The sequence below is a fragment of the Abramis brama genome (genome assembly GCF_963993115.1).
Source record: "Abramis brama genome assembly, chromosome: 12".
NCBI classification, from domain to species: domain Eukaryota; kingdom Metazoa; phylum Chordata; class Actinopteri; order Cypriniformes; family Leuciscidae; genus Abramis; species Abramis brama.
Genome location: NC_139974.1, coordinates 32,035,491 through 32,053,742, shown reverse-complemented (window position 1 = coordinate 32,053,742; position 18,252 = coordinate 32,035,491). Strand labels below are relative to the sequence as shown.

Genomic DNA, 18,252 nt, shown 5'->3' with positions numbered 1-18,252 from the left:
TCGAAAGGGTTAATTTCTATACAGAGTAACTGTGGATTGGAGGAGGAGCGATAAGCGTGTTATTCTTGCTTCAGGCATTTTCAATGACAGTCGACGTAGAGAGATCGCAGCTTGATCGCTGCTGAACAAAGACGATTATAATCATGAACTCCAGTATAAGCAACACTCCGACGGACATTACGGAATATCAGGTAATAATACAATTATTATGCAGCATTTAAGGACGATTTTACGGCCTTTGAATAAATGTTGAATCTGCCTGCCTGAATATGTGTGTGGCTGTAAGCTTTCATAACCTTTTACAGTCTGCTCATAACAAAGAGCCTCGCGCAACGGAAAAGGTGACCTTAGCGCTAAATAAAGCGATATTTAATAATAATAAATAAATAAGCGTTATTAGTAATACAATTTCGAAAGTAGTGTGTGTCATAATGACAGATTCAGTAAAAAGGGTGTTATGTGTTGCGAATCGCGAAAGCGATTTGAAAAAGTGGTAACTTTAAGTTATGAATAAAGTGAATTATATAGAGATTATTTGAATATTTATTTTGAAATGTTAAAATGTAAATATAGTTGAGAATTGTAATGTTATTAATTATTTAAATCACACGTGAATGAAAATGTCCATTTAAATTTTTCCTAAGCAGATTCGTCACAGTGACAGATCTGTTTACCTGTTCTCTTTGCGCTTTAATAACGAATAGCCGATGTAATAAGACAGCAGTGAATAAGTTAAATCCGCTATTAACAGTCATGTTTCTCTTGCAGAATGGTCACAAGGATGTTGACCCAAGCAGTATTGAAGACGAGCCCCTCCTCAGAGAGAACCCCAAACGATTTGTCATTTTCCCCATTCAATATCCAGACATCTGGAAAATGTACAAACAAGCTCAAGCTTCATTCTGGACAGTTGAGGAGGTGAATGTTATTTTTGAATGATCAATTTAATATTAAGATTATAATTTTGTCCAAGAATCACCAAAGCACCAAGTGTTATTAAAGGTATAGTACACCCAAAAATAAAAATACAAAATTATTTAATTTTAAGGCCTATTCTATGATAACTATACATTTTAATAATTGTTCAAATTCTGTGAGAATATGGAAGTCCACATCACAACTATAATGATAACCTCCGGTTAACGTAATATTCTTAGAATCACTTTCAGAATTATTTTTACAGCTGATGAACAATAAAAACATTAACAGCCAATAAGAATCCACCCAAATTTTAAGAGCTCGAGCATTTAAAACAGCAAAAGACATAACTGCAGTGCATGTTTGCTAATGGACCGATGTCGTGACAAATCCTTCTTATACTGTCTATGGACAAATCCGGTCTCTGTTAGGACCCCAAGCTTTCCCATTTGCTCAAATTACTTTTAATAACTATATTAAGCGCCCGATCACAATTCCTTTTTACAATACAAAACCATGTTATGATAAATGCTGTTTGAAGTTGAACTACGTTGACCATTAATGTCTGTATTATTTACCTTATGTACTAGCATAGCATACAGATATCCGATTAGCCAGATAGTTTAGTTTATACGTGCAATACCCTACATTTGATTCACAATCATCTTAATGTACTGTTAATTTAAGTGTTAAGTATTTCAGTTATAAAAAGAATGTAATGATGTTCAATTATTCACTTAATAGGCTATTAATATTAGGCTATAATTAATAAATAATAGTTTATCAAGTGATGTTATGTTCAATTTGTTTTATTATGCACTGTAAGCTAAATTAATATTGTTTGCTTGTGCTTAATGTAACAATTAACCCGATTTGTCATGACACCGTAATAACTATAACATTTTAATAATCCTTCTTATTCTTTAAGAATAGGAAAGTCCGCACCACAACTTAAACAATAACGACACAGAGGAATTAACTCAGTATCACTTTCAGATTTTTTTGGGTGATCTGTTCTTTTAATTAAAATGAGTATTTGCACTTGTCACTGCTGAATGTGAAACCACTAAATGTTTTAATGGGTTTGTAAAGGTGGATTTATCAAAGGACTTGGTTCACTGGGACAGCCTGAAGCCTGAAGAGAAACACTTCATATCCCATATACTGGCTTTCTTTGCAGCAAGTGATGGGATAGTCAACGAGAACCTGGCAAGTGCATCTCCTTCTAACCCGCATTAAGATGACGGAAACCAATATAAAATGTAATGAAATAGATCAGTCGATCAAGATGTTTCCAATAAACATAATGTCTTTATTTCTCACAGGTGCAGAGGTTCAGTCAAGAGGTGCAGCTCCCGGAGGCTCGATCCTTCTACGGGTTTCAGATCCTCATCGAGAATGTCCACTCCGAAATGTACAGCATGCTCATCAACACCTACATAAGGGATCTGAAAGAGAGGTGAGATGAAAATTAAGTGTACTTTTCTACATTTAACAATGTCAGTTACAGCTTTTAATGTGCTTTCGCACAGGTGACAGGTGCAAGATTCAGTTAAGCACATTTTCCTTATGTGGTTTATGAGCCGCAAAACACGTCTTAAACACGTAAGAGATATGAAGGTATTGATTGTTCTACTTGTGTTTCATATGAATATCATGAGCAAGATTATAACAGTCTTAAAAACAACTTGTGTTATAAATGTTCATACATACTAGTGACTTTAAACATAACAACATAAATTGCACCGCCTTTCATGAAATCCAATACTTTTTCTCACTCAATTTGGGGTGCTGATTAAAAAAATTCCACACTTTCTCACAAAACATTATATGCATTTCGTAGCATTTTTTGCTTTCGACAACCATTTGCAAGTTGAAGTCTTGTATTATCCCTTAAAGGAATAGTTCACTTAAAAAATGTAAATTCTGAAAATCATTTCCTCACCCTCAAGTTGTTTCAAACCTGTATGAATTTCTTTCTTCTGTTGAACATAAAAGAAGATATTTTGAAGAATGTCAGCAAACCAAACAGTTGATGGACCCCATTTACTTCAATAGTAGGAAAACAAAACATTATGGAAGTCAGTGGGGTTTGATTAACCAACATTCTTCAAAATATCTTTTTTTGTGTTCAGCGGCATGATTCCTATCTTCCTCTGAATTCTCAGACAATTTTCACCTGTATGACACTATTTTATGCCTAATCCTGATTTCAAGCTTAGAATTATGGCCAGTGACAGAAGAAAATGCAAACATGAGCCAGAAATATAGCAAATTACAGATTTCGTGAAAAAAGCTAAAAAGAGTATTTGAGCATATTTTTCCACTCCTTTGCAGATTGTAAGTTGAATAATAGGCTGAATTATATGAAACTTTGTTTTGACATTTGACTGCTTTTGTTATTATGATAAGTGCATTAAAGGCATACTCCACTTTTTTTGGAAATAGGCTCATTTTACAACTCCCCCAGAGTTAAACAATTGAGTTTTACCGTTTTCGAATCCATTCAGCCGATCTCAGGGTCTGGTGGTACCACTTTTAGCATAGCTTAGCATAGATCATTGAATCGGACAGGACCATTAGCATCTCTGTCAAAAAAATGACCAAAGAGTTTCGATATTTTTCCTATTTAAAACTTGACTCTTCTGTAGTTACATCGTGTACTAAGACCGGTCATGTTGGAAGTTACCGAGCTGGGGACTATTTTCAGGCGCTGTGTCATATCATTACGCCTGCTGGACTCATGGTACGGCAGCAAAGTTTCTTGATTATTACGCAGGAATGAGACTATAGTTCCTAGCCATATCAGCCTAGAAAATCGCAACTTTTAATTTTCCGTCGGTCTTAGTACACGATGTAACTACAGAAGAGTCGAAGTTTTAAATAGGAAAAATATCGAAACTCTTTGGTCATTTTTTTGAGAGAGATGCTAATGGTCCTGTCCGATTCAATGATCTATGCTAAGCTATGCTAAAAGTGGTACCGCCAGACCTGGAGTTCGGCTGAATGGATTAGAAAACGGTAAGACTCAACTGTTTAACTCTGGGGGAGTTGTAAAATGAGCCTATTTCCAAAAAAAGTGGAGAATCCCTTTAAAGGTGAAAAGTCTTAAGCTGAAAAGTTTTTAATTATATTTTTGAACTCAGCATCATCAAATTAGGTAATTAAAAAAAGCTAGGTAATAGCCTTTTTTCCCCAAATCAGCACAAAATGCTATTTTAATACAATGTGTAAGGATCCTCTCTAAATCCAAATCTCTTCTTCTTAAAGGGACTTTTTGTTTAATGCAATTCAGACCATGCCTCTTGTAAGGCGGAAAGCAGACTGGGCCTTACAGTGGATCTCTGACACAAACTCAACTTTTGGTGTGTGGGAAAATTTCATTTTTCCTAAAATAAGAGTACAAAATGTATTATTATTATTAGACTTAATCAACTGCAGCTTTTGTTTATTCATTTATTCTCAGGAGAGCGATTAGTAGCTTTTGCTGCGGTGGAAGGCATCTTCTTCTCTGGATCATTTGCTGCCATCTACTGGTTGAAGAAAAGAGGCCTGATGCCCGGACTCACCTACTCCAATGAACTCATCAGCAGAGATGAGGTTAATACAATAAATATGATAATGTTATCAGTAGAGGCTTTAAGATAATTAGATCATGGTTTGATCAAAGTGTGTTATCTGGGTCAATGATACAAATATAGTGGAGATAACAGTGAAAAACTAATCAAGGCTATTGTTGTTTATTCTGAACCTTCACAGGGCCTGCACTGTAATTTCGCCTGTCTAATGTACAGCTACTTGGTGAAAAAACCTTCTGCTGACAGAGTGAATGATATCATCAAAAAAGCTGTGAGCATTGAACAGGTAAGTTCACATTGCTGTGCTCTAGTAATGTGGAATGCATTATTCCAGGCGTGAATGTAATTTTATTTGTCTTTGCTTGTCTTTCCTGAAGGAGTTTCTCACAGAAGCCTTACCGGTCAATTTGATCGGGATGAACTGCTCTCTCATGAAGCAGTACATTGAGTTTGTGGCTGACCGATTGCTAACAGACTTAGGATTGCCCAAAGTCAGTATTTTATCGAGATTTTTTTATTTATTTTGTCTGATAATCTTTATATTTATATAACTGTGCTTTATTATTTATGTCTCAAAAGGTTTACCGTTCAGAAAACCCCTTCGACTTCATGGAGTCAATCTCATTGGAGGGAAAAACAAATTTCTTCGAGAAGCGAGTTGGCGAATACCAGCGACTTGGGGTGATGTCAAACATGATGGACTGTGAATTCACTCTTGATGCAGATTTCTAACGACGAACTAGAAGAAATTGTATTTATTAATTGGACAGTGTTTTATTACTTTCTACAGAAAAAAAAGTCATCAGTTGACGACTTTTTGTTTGTTTTTAAGTCCAAGCTGAAAATGAAAAATGAACAGTTGACTTTTCAAGTTTTGTTTTATTTAGGTTTTTATTTTTATGAAAATGACGGACTCCATGGTACACAGACAAGCAGAAAACAAATTATGGGTTCTCATAAGCAGAAACAAAAACAAATATTTTGTGGTGTAAATCTTTTAGAATTTCAAAGATGTTTTAGATTAAAACATAAATATTGACTCTTGTGTAACATGGAAGATGATAACCCATGACACAAGGGCATTAAAATTTACATTTACATTAACAAGGGCTGAAAATGACCTTGGGTTGATAATGTCAAGTGTGAAAATCCATTATATTCCATTTCAGAGAAAAGCTTGAAACATTGAGGTTTATATTACAATAAAAGTTTGTCAAATTAGCTTATAAGATGTCGGCTGCAAGAAATTTGTCTGGGTGCAAATAGAAACTGTAGACAGCTAAGATATATTAAAGAACAGAAAAAAATAGAAGAAATACAAAGAAAGAAGTAACAATATAGGAAAACACAGAGAGACACTTTTATAGATAGGTTGGTACGCCATGTATTTTGAATTTTTAATATCAAGATTTTTAATATATTTAGATTAAAGGTATTGCTTTTTTTCTCTCATCCCAACAGTGAGCGTTCAAATTGATTGAACTAAAACTAGAACTAATGATTTTTTTAGTAGCTAGTTGCCTACATAGACAGCATTTTGGACATCTTAAAGGGATAGTACACCCAAAAAAGAAAATTCTGTCATCATTTACACTCACCCCCATGTTGTTCCAACCGTTTTGGAATTTCTTTCTTCTGCTGAACCCAAAAGAAGATATTTTGACCAAACAGTTTATAGACCCCATTGACTTCCATAGTATGGAAAAAAAAATTAAAATACCATCAACTTTTTGGTTACTGACATTCTTCAAAATATCTTCTTTTGTGGCCAGGAGAATAAAGAAATTCATACAGGTTTGGAACAACTTGAGGTTGAGGAAATTAATCCCAAAATTGGGTGAACTTTAACTTGAGTAGACTTTGAACGCACTTGTGTTCAGGGTTAAGAGAACCGAGAACCTTCAGAACCGGTTAAATATTTCGCAATTGATTAATCGATTACAAATACTGTACAAAATGACATGTAAGTCAAAGATATTTGTACAGAATTATAAGACTTTCGGCTCCGTAAATGTATCTTGAAAGTGATTCCGCAGAATATACTCTTGTCTTGAGAGTGTTTAGTAGGATTCCTGAATGAATGACTCGTTTGACTTTTTAACGAATCATAGCCATTTATGAATCTATGAATTAGATTTATTTCACTTTTATGTATTTATTTTTGTGTTATCTTTTCTGCTGAAATCGGAAATGATCTCATAATTTGGCAATAGGCATAATTTAAAAGAAAAAATATATACTTTAAAAAATAATAATAATAATTTCGCAAAAGTAATAGTACTTGAGCTATGATGACATAACTCGTTCAGATAAACCAGAATCGGAACTAGAATATTTACATTCCGTTCGATTCCCTTCTCTTTGATTTCCAGTCCAACAAGCAGCGCCCTCATATGACGCCCAAAAGTGTTGTCTAGGTAGCCAGATCGATAGGTATTGAGACACAACTATCATGTAAGAAAGCAAGCAATTCTAAAGCCACTCCCTCCTGCCTTTCACTGACTCTCTCCCGCTGCCAGCAGCAGGAGCTCATTATTCGTCTCTTCGTGCGGTTCTTGTCCGCTTGTTTAAAATGGACCAGGACTGGCGAACTTTAGCCACACAGCGAGCCGAATACGTGTCCGACCGTATCCGCGGGCTGCTGTCCTCCGGCCTGGATTTCCTCCGAGCCGAGCTGGGGGTTGATCTGGGGATAAAGCCCGAGCAGTATCCGTCGTGGCTGATTCTGAGCACGGCTCTTATCGGGCTGATTGTGCTGGTGCTGCTCGCGGCCTGTGGACGGAGGAAGCGCCGAGCGGTCCCTGTTACTGTGAGTCCCAGCACCGTCACCGAGATCCCGGTCAAGACCGCCCTGCCACCGAAGACTGTGAAGACCGAGCCGAGCGAACCGAAGAAGAAGAACAAAAAGAAAGCATCCGATAAGGTAAGCGGCCTGTGATCGTGATTTCCTAGTAATGGCTGTTATTTCAAAACCAAGACAACTGCCTTCCTAGACAGCTCTTTTGGACACTTATGTGGCACCCGAATTTAAGATAGATAGGAAGCTTGTTAAGGTTTTGAAATGCAGTCCTATAAATCATATGCAACTTGTAAGAGATTAGCACGAGTAGCTGCTAACGTGCTAACCTGTCAAAACCAGTTAGAAACCGCTGTTTATATAGAAATATTTTCCCTATCTAAATTATTTCATTCTAAATTGTTTATCGTCCCCTTTAAGATTAAATGAACAAATCAGGGGTTGTTATTATATTACGAGTGTCGTGCTACAAGAGACACGAAGGCGATATAAGAGCCACGTAGCACTGTAGAGCTGACCGGTTAACACACGCTTTCATAACTTTCGGTTTTGCTAAACACCACCTTTTGTAAGGCTTACGCACATTGTGACAGTTTTCGTGCCCTGAGGGGAGTTTTCAAGCACTGTCAGTTCATAGAGGAAGGAAATGTGGAGTTTGTTGGTTTGTAACTGTCATGTGCTCGCAGCAGAAGGCCCAGGCGAATGGACAGACGGTGGCTGAACCTCAGCAGGAAATCAAAGTCACCGAGGAGAAGAAGAAGAAACCCCCTCCTTCACCAGCTCCAGCACCAGCTCCAGCACAGACACCTGCTGATACAAAGGTTGTTCCACCTAGTATTCATTCTGGTTTCATAGAGGAAGTCTATTGGGTTGTTTATATATTTGTAGTAACAATAACTGTAGTAGTATTCAAAGCATTTTGGCAGCTACTTTAGAAAAGGGTGGTTTGCTAGCAAATAGCAAAACAGTTTGAAAAACATTTTTTTCTAACATCATTAAGCATAATTATGCAATGATTTATCTTTTGGGAATGTTTATGCAGAACTTTGAGATAAAAAAATAAAACTTTATTTACCTACATTTCATTTGATTAACCGACATAAGAAATTTGTGTACGTATGTTAAATTATTGAAATATTAACCTTAAAATCTTGTGGGGTACATCAAGTGAATTTTTCATGTCATCCCATTCCCTGCACTACAGACTTGCATTCTGCTCACTGATCTCTATGTATACAAAACATTATAAATATATAATGTTATATATATGCTTGACATTAACACCCGCAAAATGCGGGTGGATTTCAGTAGTGGCGCGTAACGCAGTCACTGTATATACCTAATATACCTCCTTCCAAGTTATGAGATAATATTAAAAATATCTAGTTTTTCCCTATGGTATCGATGTCAAAATTGTTGCTAGTGAAAATACTGAGTGGCTAGTAAATTTGGAAAACTACTAGCCACAGTAGCTGATATTATCCCTATAAGACCTGGATATTATCTATATTAGTTCACTCCTTCCACAGTGTTTCAAATGTACACCCCTTCCAACGCTTGTAAATATGACTTCGCTTGTTCATTCTTGTGCTCAGAACTTGTAAATGTTATTTCTAACTCCACTTCAAGGGCATATTAAAGCTAATTGTATAGCCCATTTCTGAAAGTAAGTTTGACTTGTCTCTTTTGCTCAGTAGTGCATTTGCAATCAGCCTTGGTTCAGTCTGTAAACAGTGATTGAGAGAGGTCGGGTGTCAGTATCGGGCTGTAATTTGATAATGCAGATACAGCAAATGTAGGGTACATCCAGAGAGGAAACTATGTACTTTGTCCCAAGGCCTCAAACTTTAGGCATAGGTTTTACAAGACCAAATAAGCTTTTTAAGATATCTTAATATGTCTGAAATGGCATTTTGTATCTGTAGTAAGTGTGAGAATAAAAAGATTCTTGCTTTCTGACTTGTCAGGAAGTTGTAAATGTGTTTTTTTGGTTCCTATGTAGACCAAGAAAAACAAGAAGAAACCAAAACCAGAGGTGAAGCCAACCAAAGCTGTTTCCTCCACCGATGGCAAGGAACCCGATGAAGGTATGAAACTAGGTAACCAAACTGTAGTGGCAACTTCACTTTTTCAGTATGAAATTTCTTTGTTGGTAATTAGACTTAGAAGTTGAAATGCAAAATATCTTGCTTAAATACATTCAAATGAGCTGCTTTGAGAAGGTTCTTTTTCAGTATGACTGTGTTTAGCAGGTGCTTGGGAAACCAAGGTCAGTAATCGAGAGAAACGTCAGCAGCGCAAAAAGGAGAAGGGCCCTGGCGACAGCTCTGGGAGCCCTGAAGCTGGAGATCATGCCAGCCAGAAAGTGGAGCAACCTGTGGTTACAGCCGCAGCTGGCACCAAGAAGAACAAAGGTACGCCTTTTCTTTGAATCCTTTTTTTAGATTTTACTGGGCACATTTCTGTGCTGATGGCATTGAAGAAAATGTTAATACACAGGGGTTTCCTCTTAAGCAAACGCAAAGTATTTTTAGTCATTAGAGATCTTTTTCTTTGACTTATTGTAGAGTCATCACGTGCCAAGGCCGGGAAGGGTGATGTCATCACAGCCCCAGGTAAAAAAAACGACAAAAAAAAACACACATTTAATTTACAGAATATAAAATCTGTGATCATTCCTCTTTTTCTGTGTTAAGTTTAGTGAAAACATTTATTTAAATATGGTAAAATATTTAAAGATAATATAGTAGACTTTTATTTTTCAACTAAAAGAATTTCCAGAATTGCTGTTATGTATTTTTGTACACTTTGAAAAGGCATAGATTCCATGTACAATTCTATTCAGAAATTATGCAATGATTAAAAATGTCATTAACAACGTTAATGTTACTAAAGATTTCTGTTTCAAATAAATGCAGTATAATGGTTTCCACAAAAAATAAGCAGTTTTCAATATTGATAATCATAAAAATGTTTTGAGTACCAGATCCTCAGAATGATATCTAAAGGATCATGTGACACTGAAAACTTCAAATTCAGCTTTGCCATCTCAGGAATACAAAAAGAAAACGATTCAGTTATTCATTTCATTTAAGTGGTAATATTTCAAAACATTATGGTTGTTACTGTATTTTTGATCAAACAAATGCATTATTTGACTTTTTTTAAAAACATTTTAGCAACCCTAAACTTGAAATCCTGAACGGTGTCACTCAGAATATACCTTACAAATATCACCTTTTTCTTTAGTGACGTCTAGCTGTAATGATGTGAACTCTGTTAACGGTGGAGGGTTGATGGAGGAGCCTGTGAAGTCAACACAAACAAGCGCTTTAAACAATGATAAGTGGTCTACTGGGAGAAAGACCCTTGGGCAAAAGAACCGTGATAACTCCACCTGGAAACTAGAGCCAGAAGGTAATAGATCACAGTTGTTTATGACCCTGCCTTGAGTTTGTGACAGTTACGGCTGCATATGAGGGTTTTTAGCTTTCAGAAAATATGACAGAGCTTGGAGTTTCTTCTTATGTGTAGTAAATGATTAGGTGGTAGTTCCAATGAATTCAAACCTTTGGGTTTCTTTACTTAATTTTATATTAAGATGTTTAGCATAGTAACAACACCTTTATCACAGTACTTTATATTTTGCAAATGAGCAGTTGACTAAAATTTGGTTTATCAAGTAATATTTTTAAATTTTACAGCCGCTGTGGATAAACATGCTGTCTTGTTATTTGTCAGGGGCATGGACTAGTTTTGATGGAAAAATTAAGGCAGAACCAAACCCAGTGAACTTAACAATGCTTAGACTGAACCCATCAGGTATGTGTAACTTTTTATTTTCACTAAGAGGACATTCTTGTAAGGAGCACATCATTTTGTCCTTGTATGCTAATAAACACTACAAGTATTAATCATCTTTTCCCGTGTGTTTTACAGGTGGAGAGACTCGGACTAAATCAAACATTGAAATTGGGAAATGGGACAATCCACCCGCCCCTGACAATGAATGGTCCAGCTCCAGTAAGATCAAAACTTATTTAGACTCAGAAATGAGAGACAGTATTTTCTAGATTACGTTTTAATAAAAAAGATCGGTTTGTGGTCAGTAACATTTTGTAAAAAAATCACCAAGACTGTTTCAGATCTTCAGTGTCACATGATCCTTCAGAAATCATTCTAATATGCTGATTTAGTGCTCAAGAAACATTTATGATTATTATTAATGTTAAAAACAGTTGTGCTGCCTAATATTTGTGTGGAAAATGTGATACATATTTTTCAAGATACTTTGATGAATAGAAAGTTAAAAAGAACAGAATTAGAAATCTTATTTAAAAAAGTCTTTACTGACACTTGATGAATTCACTGTGTCCTTGCTGAAAAAAAGAAAAATCATATTGACCCCAAACTTCTAAATGATAGTGTATATCATAAAGGACTATTAACATTTCCTGTGTCTCCGTATGATTTCAGATGGTCTTTCCGCTGTGGACCCGAGCTCGGACTGGAACGCTCCAGCTGAGATATGGGGGAATTATGAGCCCAAAGTTGAAGCTCCTGTTTTGAAAGAGATTCCAGTTTCCAACCCACTTGTGGTATAAAAAACAGTTATAATTTGGGGTGTGCAGTGGAGCCAATATTTGGATATGTATCTGTAAAAAATCTCTAAATGATTTCAATCTGTATTTAGATAAAACCAGAAGTGGGTGGGGATTTAACCAGAAGCTAAAATTAACTGGGAAGACAGTTTAAAATCTAATTCTGATCTCGATAAATAAATAATTAAATATCTTCTAATTATAATACTGAATGTTAAATAAAGAAAAGTTGTTTTTACGTACTTCAACTTTATGTACGAGTCGGACTCTATATAAAATGGCTGATTATAATCCAGTCATTTTAAGCCAAAATGGGGGTTAACCTTGAACAAATTGCAACAGAAGCAAACTCAGCTGATTTTGTATCCTCAATATGTCCTGAGTAAGGGAAAAAAAGCCCAGAAGAATCCCATTAGGGGAAAGTTTTGAAAAAGGCCCAAATATAGCCTATTCATACGCCTATTCATTCTTTTTCTTACGTGAATATAGGGTACAAATTTTAACCTTTAGATGTCACCATGAAAATTACTGAGTTGATTACTTGCATCAAGACAAACAAAAAATGTATTACAAGTTTTTTGAAATGGTTTGTTAACATGGACAAACGGTGCATAATCTAATTACGTATGTGTTAAATTGCATAAATACCACAACAGATCTAAACATTGGGTCTAGCCAGGTGAAAATGTCTTGTTGACACATAACAGTAAAATACTTAATGTTAAGGTCTGAATGGAACCCATTTAGGCTACCCATGAGCATCAATACATAGAGGCAGGAAGAAGTACTTTAGAAAACAGCCTTTATTAGTTTTTAAGAGATGGGGTTTGGGGCTGGGTCCGTGGGACTGTTTCTGGGGGACGAGTCTGAGGGAAGAACAGGAGACACGGGTAAGGAGAATGCAGAAGACAAAAGGTATGCAAAATAAAAAGTGAATCCCCAGAAACAGTCCCACAGACCCAGCCCCAAACCCCATCTCTGCAATAATAATTAATAAAGGCTGGTTTAAAGTACTTCTTCCTGCCTCTATGTATTGATGCTCATGGGTAGCCTAAATGGGTTCCATTCAGACCTTGTTAACAAACCATTTAAAAAAACTTGTAATACATTTTTTGTTTGTCTTGATGCAAGTAATCAACTCAGTAATTTTCATGGTGATATCTAAAGGTTAAAAAAATTTACCCTATATTCACATAAGAAAAAGATGAATAGGCGTATGAATAGGCTATATTTGGGTCTTTTTCGAAACTTTCCCCTAATGGGATTCTTCGGGGCTTATTTTTTCTTTACTCATATTGAGGATACAAAATCAGTTGAGTTTGCTTCTGTTGCAATTTGTTCAACCTTTTTTCATGAAATGACTTGACTATTAGAGAACATGGAAATTGAACGAAAATATTCAGTGGTTAAAAATCAGAAAAACTACTTTTACTATGCATACAAATGCAAATCTGAAAAGAATACATGAATGCTTGCCATCTTAAAGAGAAATAATAGCCTATCATTATCATACAAGGTTTAAAACATGAAACATAAAGTAGTAGAAAATGTGTACGATTCAGTATCTTAATTGATGTTACTCTTGACAGAGCTGGTTTTTAAGAGACGGCAACGCGGCTATTTGGCTGTGTCTGCTGAATATTTTTTTCTATTATTCGGTTGAATTCATTATTCATTTTGAACCTATTATCTGTGCCTTTCCTATTAAGGTATTTGGCTTTGGGCACATTCCTAGTTATAATTTTATAAATGTACTTTTAGTAGATTTTTCTAAATGTTTGTTCGTTCTGGTTGCAGGAATCAAATGATGACAAGGACCAGGCAGATCCTGCAGGAGGTGGAAAATCTAAGAGACGAAAGAAAAAGAAGAGACCAGAGGAAGAAGGTTCAACCGCTGAGGTAAAAATCATGTTTTAATAAACCGAGAATCGACACGTGAACATTTAAACATCAACACTTTGTGAATTCTGCATGACTGACCAAATTGTATGTTCCTCTTCAAGGTGACTCAAGAAGGTTCTGCTCCTGCAGAGAAGAGCGTGACTGTCAAGCTTCATCCTCCTCATGTTCCAAAGGATGAGGGATCCAAGCAAAACATCCCTCCACAGTCTTCTTCAAGTGAGTAAATCACAAATGAAATGGTGAATCTAGTGAGAATGTTTAAAGAGGGCATATTAGGCTTTTTTAGTATTTGATGTCCCTGTTTACAAAGCACAAAGTCCACTCTAAAGGGAGGTATTCTCTATATCAGTAAACACTGTTTCTGAACACCCTGAAACTTCTTTTGGGAACATTTACGACATAATATTCCTCATTTAAATAATTTCTCTCCAAAGCATATTGGAAAAAAAGGGGTGAGACCTAGTTGAGTTGTTCAAAGCATTGACCAATCATAACACACTGGTCCAGCTGACCAATCAGAGCACATTGCCCTTTTCGGCAGGAGGGGCTTCATAGAGACAGGAACTAAACGGAGCATTACTGACAGATTGAAAAGAGAGGTCCTGCAACAATGTGAAATATGTAAAAAGAGTTTGTTTTTTTAACATTTAAGCATAAAAACACATTCTATTAGACCCCAAAAACAGAATTAATACTTTGTAAAAGTGCGTAATTAGTCCTCTTTACCATCAATATAATGTGTGAGGTACCAGTAAATGCATTTTACCACATACAGGTCCAAAAGCCTGAGACCAGTATTGATGCTTTTTTTTATACACTAAAATACATAAATAAAACTTTAAGTCCTAGATTTTCAGATTTGGCTTTTGGATGCTATATAATTACATTAATAATGTATGATAATCTTGCTGATTTTTTTATTTTATTTTTCTCCCACAGAGAAATCTGATCAGAATTGGGAACCACCGAAGCAAGTTCAGAAGAAAAAGGCCAGGAGAGAAACATGAACTGTGAATAAAATCCAGGAAAGCTTATGCAAATAGATTGTTTATGCAATAATTCCACAGTACAGAATTTTATACTGAAAAAGACTGTGCTTTTAAAATAAAATCCAAAATAGAAACAAAACTGAGTTGGAGGAACTCAGCAAAAAAAAAAGAAAAAAGAAATGAAAGAATGAAAACTATAGAGTAAAAGGTGAGCAGTCCGTGGGCTGGAACACTACTTATGTGCACTATTACGCCACACTGAGGTTTGTTAATATCAGACATGCTTTCAGTGGAGCAAAACATTCATGATCATTATTTTCCAATAGATGCTTAATTGATTTTGAACTTGGAGGGTTGATACCATTTGGGAAATCGACTTTCTTTCCATCTATTACTGTTCCTGTGGCACTTTAGTTGTGCTGAATTGCACTTTGCCGTCCAGCAGTTTCTGAAGTGTTGCAGTTGCTGTTAGAAGCCACAGACAGGCGCTGTGAGCCCGCGTCTCCTCCAGTGGTTCTTCTGTGAGGTGAATTACTGTAATCCTCTAGATCGCTGTGGTGGAAAACCAGAGAACAGTTCTATTACAGAGAACCTTTTTTAATGCTAAACCTATTTTCTTAGAGCCTTTCTTCCGTCCTGAGTATATGTATTTTACCCATGTAACTGGGTATGTGGATCTCGGAGATGTTTAGAGTTACAACTCTTTCCTTTTTAATCAACTACTAGTTGACTCTAATGCTTTACTTCCTGCAAACTAAAGTAGAAAAAGCCACGCCATATGTATAGAACTATAAGGGCTTTTTTTATATGGTAAAACTCTTTGTAATTGCACTGTGCTGAAGGTTGTAAAATACCAAGTGTATTTACGTTTTTTTTTTTTTTTTTTTTCTTGCACAATGTGAACATTACATTTTTGTTCATGTTTGTTTTGACTGAGTAAGTTAATAGGTTTATGTGATTTTTGATTGGGAAAGTTGATGATGATTAGCGCAGCTTTAATTCCATGACACTAAAACAGTATCAGTATCAGGAATCTGTTGCCTTAATCTATACTTAATAGTGTATGCTTTCTGTTCTCTTCCTCATTTTCAAGTCTTTTTAGCAGGTTTGGCATTACTTTTCCTTTCAGATTTGATTGATGTCAGTGTTGCACTTGCATGAACTTAACCATTTATATAGTGATGAACAACGTCCTGATTCTCTGTCCACTTGTGCAAGTACCACTCAATGTAAATAGGCTTTAATGAATGATGATGATGATGATGATGATGAATGGATGTGGGAGGGGGGGATAAAATGCTTATTCATATTTGGGTTGACTTAGTGGTGTTTTGCCCATGGTTGTTTTGTAAATTTCAGTAGATTATGTGTCTCTGAGGGACTCTGGTCTAGCATCGGATGCCTGCCTTAGTTTATCATTCTAGAGGTTACTCAAACTATGTATTTCTACAAATTTATGGATTTAAGAATGATCATGTTTACTTAAGTCAATGCAATATTTCTATGTTGATTTGTTAAATAAAAGAAGATTGCTTATTGAGCTGCTGATTTGTTAAATAAAAGAAAATGCCGTTTGGGCTCATATTGTAGTCTTAAACCCTAAAGTGTATTTATTTTGTTATATTTAAGAAATTTAATGTTATAGTTTAAAAGTATCCAATCTGCTTAAAAACCCCACAGCAAAGTCATAATATTTTCATCTTTAGACTACAAACACAGCACATTGTGTCTTCATTTATCCATCAATATTTGGGTTGATAACATTTCTAACGTCAATTTTACACTATTTTGCTGCATTGCAAGCACTGGTATTTAAAGGTAGCCTACACTCAGTAACTTTTTTTGGACAAAATTACCAAAATTGTTAAAACGAGTCAATACATCAATTGTTTCACTATGGTAATATTATAAATGTTTATATTTTAGACCTGAAGGAATGGTTTTCGTGGAAAAATACGTCCATAAGTCAGCGAGAAATCTTAAAGGAGTGGTTGATTACACACTTTTCTGACTTTGGTGTGTAATGTTGCTGTTTGAGCATAAACAACATCTGCAAAGTTCAAAGGAAGATACTTGCTTTTCTCCCATCTAACGTTAGCGGTGAAATTGTTTATGACTACCAACTGAATATTACTTTCTAGCCCCTCCCATTCCGAGGGCGTTTTATCTCCTACGGTGGCCGTATTATTTCAAATCTGCCGGCAGTCGCGAGTAATCTCCCCCTCGCATTCGTCACGGTGCCACTGAGTGTAAAAACGCGAAAGGCGAAGCTTGAATTTCCAGGTATGTCCCTCTTTGGCTAATGTATTTTCAAGATGGAGGCGCAACATGGCTGCCGCCATTCGAGCGACTCGTTCGTATGTATTCTAAATGGCAGATTCTACACTTACGAGAATACTTGATTAGTTGGTAGAAGTAATTACACATTAATGAGCACATATCATTTTGAAAGGGCAGTGCTTTTTGCTAAGTATCAACTTAAAAAAATTCACAGTGTAGCTTTAAAGAAATCGTTTTTTAAGGACTACAACAAACGGCTGGTAGGGACTACACAACATTCCTCCCGGGTTAGTGACATCACTAGCCCTAAAATGTACATAAACCCCGCCCCCGGGAACATGCAGTCCATGTTGAGAAGAAGAGGAAGAGTTGTGAGCACATTTGTGAGTCTGCTAAAGCTGTCGCATTCGTCTTTTCACATGCAACACAGTACGTAACACAAATGCAAGCATGTCATTCTTTAGGCATCTTACAACAGTTCCCACACGAGCGATTTATAGATTATCATGACAGAATATGCTAATCAAAGACTTGAAGATAGTTAACTCCACATCTCCACAACTAACCATTCAGAAACGTCTTGTTGCATTCTACATGTTGTCACTTCTTGATTCTCTCCATTATTGTCAGACTCCAATTTAAACATAAAAGGCAGAAAAGCTTGTCTGTGTGAGGTAATCGGAGCTGCTAACACACAGGAGCTCTTGAAACTCCACCCTCTGTGCCAGTAGCAGCAGCTCATTTGCATTTAAAGGGACACACACGAAACGACGCATTTTTACTGACCCTCAAAAAGGGACAACTTTAACATGCGCGACAGAGCGCGTAATAAGCTTTGGCTTGGCTTTTCAGAAATGGTGAGAACTGAGGGATTTAAAATGTTGTTCTAGCTATGCAGATATGGTATTTTATTGAACCAATAAACTGCCATAAGTAGCTCTCTAACAGAGTTAATTATGAAGCATTATCTATTGTGAAGGGTCATTTCATTATGGTTGTAGCGCTGTGTGTGCTGTAATTTATTTTCAAGGAAGTGTCTATTAATGGGTAAAGCTACAGTAACATCTTCAGCTAGTCAGCTTGAGATCCTTTCCATCTACACTGGTTATTTCTCTTAGCCCAGTAGTGAGTGTTTTATGAGCAATAGGACAAAGAACCATATTCATCCACACAGTCACACAGGGCCA

At 36.1% G+C, this 18,252-nt stretch overlaps 2 protein-coding genes across 9 annotated transcripts; both read left to right on the top strand.

Annotated features, from left to right (window-relative positions):
• Positions 1-18: 18 nt before the first annotated feature.
• rrm2b (ribonucleotide reductase M2 b) lies at positions 19-5,717 on the top strand. Its single transcript, XM_084130240.1, has 9 exons — positions 19-191; positions 769-918; positions 2,011-2,127; positions 2,244-2,377; positions 4,189-4,283; positions 4,385-4,518; positions 4,678-4,782; positions 4,874-4,987; positions 5,076-5,717. The coding sequence occupies exons 1-9, from the start codon at positions 144-146 to the stop codon at positions 5,226-5,228; spliced, it is 1,050 nt and encodes a 349-aa protein (XP_083986366.1). The 5' UTR covers positions 19-143; the 3' UTR covers positions 5,229-5,717.
• A 1,149-nt stretch (positions 5,718-6,866) lies between these two features.
• Positions 6,867-16,374, top strand: mtdha (metadherin a). Of its 8 annotated transcripts, none has more exons than XM_084130238.1 (12): positions 6,867-7,419; positions 7,983-8,114; positions 9,296-9,380; positions 9,546-9,707; positions 9,861-9,908; positions 10,543-10,710; positions 11,035-11,115; positions 11,233-11,316; positions 11,770-11,891; positions 13,692-13,793; positions 13,898-14,012; positions 14,736-16,374. In XM_084130238.1, the coding sequence occupies exons 1-12, from the start codon at positions 7,069-7,071 to the stop codon at positions 14,801-14,803; spliced, it is 1,518 nt and encodes a 505-aa protein (XP_083986364.1). In that variant the 5' UTR covers positions 6,867-7,068; the 3' UTR covers positions 14,804-16,374. The 8 variants fall into 8 exon arrangements, with proteins under 8 accessions (XP_083986364.1, XP_083986363.1, XP_083986362.1 ...); XM_084130237.1 differs by having other exon boundaries at positions 6,902-7,419; positions 9,543-9,707; XM_084130236.1 differs by having other exon boundaries at positions 6,902-7,419; positions 7,980-8,114.
• Positions 16,375-18,252: the final 1,878 nt, after the last annotated feature.